The sequence below is a fragment of the Mandrillus leucophaeus genome, unplaced genomic scaffold (assembly GCF_000951045.1).
Source record: "Mandrillus leucophaeus isolate KB7577 unplaced genomic scaffold, Mleu.le_1.0 Scaffold12, whole genome shotgun sequence".
NCBI lineage: Eukaryota > Metazoa > Chordata > Mammalia > Primates > Cercopithecidae > Mandrillus > Mandrillus leucophaeus.
This window is the reverse complement of record NW_012100320.1, coordinates 6946803-6957080: the sequence shown is the minus strand read 5'-3', so window position 1 is coordinate 6957080 and position 10278 is coordinate 6946803. Positions and strand designations below refer to the sequence as shown.

At 36.8% G+C, this 10278-nt stretch overlaps 1 protein-coding gene across 1 annotated transcript in view; it reads right to left on the bottom strand.

Annotated features, from left to right (window-relative positions):
* Nucleotides 1-394: 394 nt before the first annotated feature.
* Nucleotides 395-10278, bottom strand: part of FEM1B (fem-1 homolog b (C. elegans)) — an 18350-nt gene continuing 8466 nt past the window's right edge. Inside the window, exon 2 of the mRNA XM_011968744.1 lies at nt 395-6682. Coding sequence (XP_011824134.1) covers nt 5047-6682 — 1636 coding nt within the window. The 3' untranslated portion in view covers nt 395-5046. The remainder of the gene's footprint in view (nt 6683-10278) is intronic.

Below are 10278 nucleotides of genomic sequence, written 5' to 3'. Positions count from 1 at the left end.
ATACATTTTCAATCCATCAACAGAATTAAATGCTATGAAGTTGTTTTAAAAATCTATACATATAGAAATGAAAAATGCCTAAGATATATTACATGAAAAAGATAAGATACAGAATAGTGTTGCATTTTAAAAACTGAAAAGGAGAAATAATACATATGTGCACAGAAACATTCTGGGAAGCTACTCAAAAAACTATTAATAGTGATTGTCTCTGCAGAGTCCAAATGGGAGGCGGGAAGAGATGAAAAGGGAACTTTAAAAAAATATATTTGAATTTTTCTTTACTATTTGAATTTTTTCCCGTGCACATATATAACTTTGACAACTTTAAGGCACTCAACAAAAGAACATCGCAACTAAGGCACACTGAATAATAAAGACACAAACCTCAAAGTAGTTTTTTTCAAACATTTACTGAACACAAACACCATTTTTTCCTTTTACACAGCAAGATTGTTAGTTTCAAATTAGCTGAGTTATTAGGACTGTCAATTGCCATGAAACTAAAAATGACTCTACATGTCAAACTCAAAATAGAAAATGTCATGCAATATATAAATCACTAATGGACCTCTGGTGCAGTCAGCAAGTTTACTATGTTTATTAAAGTCACATAAATGGTTTGACAAAAGTGCACAATAGAATGACATCACTGGTTTGTTATAAATCACAGTGAATTACTAGAATACAACAATGTAGTTCCTCTACACGGAGGATTGCAGGATGGGGTGAAAAGGACAGGGTCTTTTCCATCGATTAGGCCAGTCAGATTTTACTCCCTAACTGTGTACCTCTGAAAAGATTAGTGAGGAAAGCTGAGTTTCTTTCCTCATCTTTTCTTCTCTACCAGTTACTAAGCAACAACAAAAAAAAGCCATGCACAAATTTTACAACACCTGATAAAAAATAGATACAAAATCGTGTTCGTTTCATCACTTGGCAAGCTTGCATCTTTGCTCCTTCATTTTTCTGATTAGGCCATTCATCACATGACTCACCCTGAATAAAAGCTGTTAATAATTTAGCAATACTTACCCCTGTACATACATCAAGATACACTCCCCATAACCATCAAGTCATTGTCTCTTCCCTATACATTAACACAAAGGTACACACCACAAACCTAGACTAGAGACCACATTTACTTTACAGTTTTAAAAATTAATATATCTCCACTATCAATAGTGTAGTATTTATTTCAGATCCCATATTTGGGGGAGGGCATGCTGTACAACCCAGTCCATCTAAAGATTTGGGAAAGTCTGCCAGAAATACATAAGAAAGCCCTGCAATGTGATACACACATAGGAGTTTTCTACTTTCAAGAGATGACATCCAGAAAAAGCTATGCATTTTCAGAACAGGAATGGACACATAGCTTAAAACCTCTGGACTAAAAATGTTTCATAGCACAAAAGGCAGAGTTTTGTTTTCTTTAACCCCTTTTTAATGTTATAGTATAGTCAGTGAGAAAAACAGAATAATCATGTGTGCATCAACACATCTGACTAATCTGAAAAGGAACATTTAAGATTCTTACAGATAATCTACCATAAAAAAACAAGTCCTTTATACTTTCATTCATCTATTCACTAATTCAGCCACTGACTGGCTGTTTCTAAACCAGCAAACTGTAATCAAAGGTCTGGCAACTCACTCCTCACCCCACCCCATTCCAAAAAAAAAGAAATGCTTCTGCTTAAACAACCCAAAGTGGTCTTATTGATAAAGTAGCTGCCTCAACTATAGTGGAAACTCTTAACAGGGTGTTGCTCCCATGAAATTTCAATTTTCAAAACATCTGTCAAACAGAGTTGGTATTTAGAAAGCTGCTGCCCCCAAATCATATTTTACTTCAAACAATGCTATCATACCTAAGTTCTCACAATTACCAATTGTTAGTCCACTATTAGTATAATGAAATAAAACCCTTCTCAGAAACAAGCAGACCAAAGCTTACAGATGGTCTGCTTTTGGGTTTGGTTTATTTAAAATTCCCACAGCAAAGAACCTTAACATGATTGGGCTGTGGCCTACTAGAACAACCAGGGTGGACTGAAAAAGCTATGTTGTCAGTGTCAGTTCTAATGTAAAAACGTTCCCCCTTCTTTATCAATTCAGGGGATGGGTTTGCTGCCCATTCCTTGAGTTAAATAGTTAACTTAAACTCAATAGCTCAATTTTGCCAACTCTATCAAGTGCATAAAACCCACTTAAGCTTCTCATGATTTGCGAATGAAAACATCCACCTGGGCCTCCCTAGCTCATCCAGATTTATATAACTATTACTGAACAGGACAGAGAAGTTTTGGTTGAATCTGTAATATCATCAATGAAGAGATACAATTCAAAGCATACGTATACCAATAGTAAACATCAAATGACCAAAGTGGCTGCAAAATGGAGACAGCCTAGAGTTCACAGAGGGCTAAGATATAGAACTATCATTTTCTTACCTATTTTCCTTTTTTAAAAAAAAAAATTAAGTTGGGGAAGGGTCTGGCTAAACATATTTTAAAACAATTCTACCAAAAACATTTAAAAAAAACAGGCATGTAGATCACTTATTTCAAAAATGATTTTATACAGGTGTTTTCACAATACACATTTGGATTGATTTTACAAGATAGAATTAGATTCTCAGCAGGATACTACACAATTTACCACTATACTAAACAAACAAAAAAAAATCTAATTACCATTAGCATAGTTCATAGTTTATTCCACTGTCTTCAAATTCGTTCTCCAACCTGTCAGCATTTCAATCAACAGTTTTACTTTCTCCAGCATTGTTTTCCCTTCTCAAAATAGAATGTCATTAAATTTTGATGTCTGAATATGTACATATAATCGTTATCCTCATTTTATAAATAAGCAGTGTCTTAAATAGTGCTGGTCCTGGGTAGCCAAAGGGATGAAATGTGTTTTTAAAACATGCAACATTATCTGATATTTTAAGTTTTGATGTTTAAATAAAAATAATATACATTAATAATGGAACCAACTGAATACCAAGTATCAAAGCTATTCCTTAGACTGTCCAATAAGCAGGCCTTGTAGTTTGAAAAATAAAGGGTCTGATCTGAACTGTGGAAAAAGCATGATTCACTCACCTTGAAGAAGAGCATTTTCTCTTTCAGGCCACTGAGAGTTGCTAAGAGCAAGGTACAGTATTTCCTTGACTCATACCAGGAGGATCAAGTCTGGTAATTTTTAAATTAGGGCTCACTCAAATACCTCCGTTTAAGCCAACCTAAAAACCTTCCTTGTAAAATCTCAGGTTAGGAAAATAGAAATCTATTACCACGACAGAATTTACCATGAAAACATTCCTAACTGAAGCAAGAAGACACACAAAGTATAATGATAGCAACTGTAAAAAGTATCTTGCATCCTTGGGGGATAGTCCCCCCTTCTGTCCCCTCCCATCCTTCAAAATATTTCATTTTGTGGGGTATTTCTATTTTATTTAAGGCCCTAGGTGCTGATTTTGGCTTGGTCATTGTTTTATACTGATCTAACTGCAACCTTTCTCTTATACTTTACAAAGCATTATCCATAAAGTGTTAATTGAAACATTTTTTTTTAAGTTTGTATCTGATGCTGCTACATCATTATAATGCTTTTCATTAAAGGAAAAAAAAAGAAGCTGCAGGTCTTCACTTACAGTACCATGCACTATGAGTAGCTAAGGCATTCATTTGGCACTAGAGAGAAAATTACAGATACAGCTAATTTTGCTTTCATTATCATTTTTAACATCAATAGAAATAAGCGTATAACTTTCACTTGAATTTTTGTAATGCTTAAAAGATAATCACAGAATACCCTTTTAGTTTGACAGTTAAAATGTTGCCATTAAAACAAAACAAAACCAAAAAACCATAAAGACCTCTGTATAGCCTGTAGGAATAAGTGACATTTTGTGGTTGAAAAATTTGCAGCTCAGACAAAATTACCTTTCAAGTGGCATTAAGAATTATTTTTATCATAAAAAACACGTAAGTTCCTATACCACACTAGTGATATTTCTACTTCTTGTCACAGACTAAGAAAGTGAAAAAATTCAAAAATATCCTGGTTCCTTTTCATCTGTCATAAATAAAAATACCTTATTAGGGAGGCACAAATAATGCCTTCTGGAAAAGTAGTTTCCAAATTTTAAAAGATATAGGAGGAAAAGGGGAAAGGGGACAAAAATAGAATGTATAGCTATACTGTGACAATTTGTTTCATAAGAAAACAGCATTCATAATTTTTACATGTCTATGAGCTGAATCAAATAGACTGCTGCAATTTAGATAAATTTCATTAAAATAGACTTTGAAGAATTCAAGCCTAAAGGCAGAGTCCATCAAGATTCTCTGAAAAGTTGGTTTAAGATGATAACCATTTTGTATATACTACCCAGCATAATGCAACAATTTCAAATGGATTTAACTTTACAAATTTGTAACTATTAAATTAGCATATTTTCCAGATTAATCTGCAGCTATTTTTTTAAAATCCTCCTGAATGCTAAAATGTGCTGCATCACTCCATATAAATAATGGAAGAGTCAAAACTATCTACAGCAGTTTGGCATGGGCAGAACACCTGGCTATCCCATTCCTTTTAATGTTCCTTTTTAGCTCTTTTTCTTCATAAAATCCTCAAAACTGCTGCATGGATAACATGCTGACATAGGCTTAACAGAAATACTTTTGTAAGCAGCTGTTTAAAACATTATCAACTTGAAATTATAAATGTCCCTTGTTACATAAACAATTTTATATCTGTTCCTTTAAAAAAAAAAAAAAAAAGACAAATAGGTGACCAATATCCAAATACCTTATCGTTACACCAAAACTATGTGGCTTTGTTTAAAGTCTGTCTGAAATCAATTACCATGAGGCAAGAAAAACAAATACAGAACTAAGGAAGGATGGGATGGGAGGAAGGGTAGTGGAAAGAAAAGCAGAATTTATGAACACATAATTCTACTGTCTGTGATTAAAGTCCTTTACTTTTTAGCACCACATTAAACGACTTTACATATCCAGTCACTTAATGAAATCCAACAAACTCTTCAAGAGTTCTGGGGATCTGGTCTTGGTAGTTAATGTCATTAGCCCGAACTGCTCGGGCAGCCAGGCACTTGAGACTCATCTTCATTTGAGTTTTAAGTAGTATTTCAGATACCCCAGTTGTACTTTTGTCTAGCGGAGTCTTATTCTGTTTATTCGTCATGTCAGTGTGAGCTCCAGCTTCAACTAGGCTAATGATGATGGAGTGCAAGGTCAAAAAATCACTGATGGGCCTGTTGTACTGAACGATAATATGAAGGGCACTGTTTCCCTCATTGTCCACGGCATTCACCTCTGCACCACAGTCCAGTAGGAGCTTTGTGACAAGTGCGTTTGGAAAGCTGCAGACGTCATTGGTGTGGAAATCATCAACCGGAGTATTGGAATTGACAGCCAGATGCAACAAGGTGAAACCTTCACGAGTTCTGGGATCAAGGTGAATCAGGTTGTATATCTGCTTGTTAATTTTGCACTGATCTTCTTCGCTGCACTGCGTTTTGGTAGAGATGCATACTAAATACAGAAAGGTATAGAGATTACATTCATAATTGTCCATAGCATTGTGGACATCAGCATCTGATATATTTTTCACTCTGTTCATACTTTGTTCTATTTCCAAAACACTGCATCTCAAAACACATTCTATGTCTGGGGCCTTCACAGTTTCATTCAAATGTATCATTTGTGAGAAAACTTGAGCAAATCGAAGAAGATCCTTGTGGGTGTTCCTGTTACCTTTTTGTCTGAGGTGCAGGGCGTGAAGCCACAACTTGATACACTGCTCAAATTCCATGTTATCCGCATAAACAGCTCCCCTGTAAATGATGGGATGAGAAACATCAATATTGTCAGCACCTAAAATCCGTTCCCGAACTATAAGGCCTTCCATATGAAGAGCATCTCTGTCTTGCCGAATGGACTCCAGTTCCTGAGGATTTCTACATTCAGTTCTATTCCCATAAGCATGGATTGGTGGAAGAACCTCTTTTTCGAGAATGTTATCACCATCTTGAAACCTCTCTAACATGGCTAAATATAGATAGTGGTATGTCTTTATGATGTCATAGTTCTCACGGTCATTTGCAAAGGAGGCACCCAAGAGTTCCAAAGCTTCAATCCGACTTCTTCGGTCACAATCAGCATGAGAGAGCAACAGTTCAACGACATCAGCTTTACAGCTTTCGGCAGCTACTTTCAATGGCGTCATCCCATGGCCATTCACTACTATAGCAGCACGCCATTTTATCAGCTCTTTCACAATATCTATGTGCCCAGCTTCAGCTGCAAAGTGCAATGCTGTGGCTCCACAATGTGCTTTAGCATTGGGATCAGCACGTTGTTCTAAAAGGTATCTGACCACATCAGTGTGTCCCTTATATGCTGCAATCATTAGGCAGGTGTTGTCATATTTGTTGGCAATGCTGATGTTGGCATTATTTTCAACCAAGTATTTCACAATGTCCAGTCTGCCATCAAAGCATGCTGCCCGCAGGGGGGTTGAATTAGTTACTGTGGTATGATTCACGTTGGCTCCATGGCTGACTAGAAGTTTAACAACTTCAAAATGTCCTGCTCCAGCTGCACACCAAAGAGCAGTGGCACCATCAATGACATACCTACACATGAAAAGAATAAGCAGTTAGATAATGGAGGCCACAGCCTAACATACGTTTAAAGGATGTGTTCACTCGCACCGACCAAGACCTCACTCTCCAGAACATTAATAAAACATCAGTTCTCATGAAAATAAAAGCAGGTAATTTAAGGAAATCACTTTGCATAGTACTTGTACCTAATATAAAGCTCAATATATGCTAGCTATTACTGTTACTATATAACCCTAAAAAACAAACCTGAAAAATCAACAACTTTCTACTAGCAAACGTAAATACATTTCAGAAGGCACAGGGGAAATGTATGGAGGTAGCTTCTTCATCACCAAGTTGATTCACTGGTTCCTAGAAGAACATGTTCCTCCTTCCCAGTAGCCTCCAGGCAGCAAGCAGTTTCTGACAATTAGGAAAGCCACCCCAACCCTACATTAAAGCTGCTTTAAGAAGAAAAAAATACAGCAGATTAAGTTTCCCCTAAGCTAATTGAGTACTATACGACAGCAATGAGAATGAAATAATTATTGCTCCCTACACAATATGAATAGATAACATAAACCTGATGCTGAGAAAAAGAAGTCAGATGAATACAGCACATATTGTATTATCACATTTACATACTTATCTGCAGTGTTAGAAGTGAGGATACTGGTTACTTTTGGGGAGAGGAGTGAATGGGAGAAAGCACAAAGGGGACTCTAGTAAACAAATATGTTCACTTTGTGAAATTTTTATATATTATAATTAGTGCATTTTTCTCTAAGTTACATTATGCTCCAATTTAAAAGTTTTAAAAACATATATGTACATGTGCGTGCATATAATGCTCGTCTGTGTGTGTTCCTCAATCAACCACTATAGGAAAAAACTAAAAGCAGGAAATAATTCACACTTTTGGAAAACCAAGCAGATATCTTCTGACATGACTGGACTTGTGGTTTCATATTTATCACTTACTTACTAAACATCTGATATGTGCTAGGTTCACTACTTAACGTACAAAATTAGACTATTGCTAGAGTCCAATCTTTTCCACCTTTCTACTGTCAATTTTTCCCCAACCTCAATTTCTCAATTTTTTACCACTAACCAAAACACCTGATAAGTAGATTTTTGCTGGAGATAGTCTACTGTGCTAGAAGCAGTAAGTATATTTGGAAGTGTTAACAAGAAAGGTTGATCAAAGGAACATTCACTAGGGCAATTAAATATACATACCAAAAACTTCACTAGTGAGCTTCTCACTATACAACTTTACAACACTGGTCAAATTGTATCCCCCACGAAGTGGAAAAGAGAATAATGCTCCTGGTGCTATAGTTTGAATGTGTCCCCACCAAAATTCAGGGGTTGCCAAATGTGAACAGCATTAAGAGGTGATGTCTTGAAGAGGTGATTAGGTCATGAGGGCTCCTCCACTTGTGAATGAGATTAAGGACCACACACAAGAGGCGTTAGGCCTGGCGTGGTAGCTCACGCCTATTATCCCAGTACTTTGGGAGGCTGAAGTGGGCAGATCACTTGAGGTCAGGAGTTCAAGACCAGCCTGGCCAACATGGTGAAACCCCATCTCTACCAAAAATACAAAAATTCGCCGGGCATGGTGGCACATGCCTGTAATCCCAAATACTCAGGAGGCTGAGGCAGGAGACTCACTTGAACCTGGGAGGCAGAAGCTGCAGTGAGCTGACATCATGCCACTGCACTCAGTCTGGGCAACAGAGCAAAACTCCATCTCAAAAAAAAAAAGAAAAAAAAAAAAACGGGTGTTAGCAACATTCCACTGGCTTGCCTTTTCACCTTCCACCATGTGAGGACACAGCATTCCTCCCCTCTGGAGGACACGGCCCTCACCAGACAACTGAACCTATCAGCACCTGGATCTTGAAGATTTCAGCCTCCAGAAATATGAGAAATAAATTTCTGTTCATAAATTACAGTGTCAGGTATTTTGTTATAACACCACAGAACAGACTAAGACATATAAATATCACGGTTTAACCCCAGTTAACATCAACACAAAAAACAATACCCTTTATCACTTCTACTGAAAATACTCATTTTATAATAATTTAAGCAATTAGTTCTTCAGTTTCAAATAATGACACAAAATATTTGTACACAAAAGCCTTCTCAGTAACAGTGTTACCTACAAAGAAGAGGCTAGGACTGGCTGGGAAGAGACTTGAAGGTACTGGAAATGTCCTATATTTCGATCTGGGTGGCAGCCACATGAACGGATATTTAGGGAAAAAACTCATCAAACTGCATACTTAAGATCTCTGTATTTTACTGTAGGTAAGATATACCTCAAAAAAGATCAGAAGGCTCCTAAAATTATTTTTTTTAATTTTTATTTTTAAAAATGCATTTGTTAATTGATTTTTTTTAACTAAAGAATGGATCAGGCTGGGTGCAGTGGCTCATGCCTGTAATCCCAGCACTTTGGGAGGCCAAAGCGGGTGGATCACCAGAGGACAGGAGTTCGAGACTAACCTGGCCAACATGGTGAAATCCCTTCTCTACTAATAATACAAAAATTAGCCAGGAGTGGTGGCACACACCTATAATCCCAGATACTCAGGAGGCTGAGGCAGGAGAATCACTTGAACCCAGGAGGCAGAGGTTGCAGTGAGCCGACATTGCGCCATTGCACTCCAGCCTGGGTGACAAGAACAAAACTCCATCTCAAAAAAAAAAAAAAAAGAATGAATCAAGAAAATAAGACACTACATCAGTGATGCCAACTATATGTTTTGCAAACAATTCAGTTTAATTAAAATTCACTTATGTTTTTATTGTCATGATTATGTAAAGTTTAATAAACATTTATTTACTGTCAAAAAAATACCACTTGCAACAGCATCAGAAAATACCAATAAATAGTAATAAATCTAATGAAAAATGTGCAAGACTTCTACACTGAAAACTACAAAGCAGCACTCCTGAGATAAGTAAAGAAAATCTAAATAAATGGGAAAATATTCCATGTTCATGATCCAGAAGACTCTATAATGTTAAGATGTCAATTCTCCCCCAAAATGATCTATAGAGTCTATATAAACCAAATGAAAATCCCAGCAGGTTGTGTGGTATATGTATGTATATGTGTGTGTGTGTGTGTGTGTGTGTGTGTGAGTCCAAGAGGTCGAGGCTACAATGAGTCATGATCAGGCCACTGCACTCTAGACTGAGCAACAGTGCGAGACCCTCTCTCTAAAATGGGAAGGCGAGGAAGGAAAGGGAGGAAGGGAAAGAGAGAAAAGAAGAGAAAAGAAAAGAAAAGAAAAGAAAAGAAAAAAGAAAAGAAAACGAACAGACAGGCCAATTCTAAAAAGAATATGGAAATGCAAACAACCAAGATAATCTTCAAGAAAAATAAAGCTAGAGGACAAACTACAGTAATTAAAATTAAGTGCTGGCACGGGGACAGAATAATATTATCAATAGACCAAAAAAAAAAAAAAAAAACTCCAGAAATAGATTCACACATACAGAATCCCTTGATTTCTGACAAAGGCTCCAGGGAAATTCACACAGAAGACATGGTCGGCCGGGCGCGGTGGCTCAAGCCTGTAATCCCAGCACTTTGGGAGGCCGAG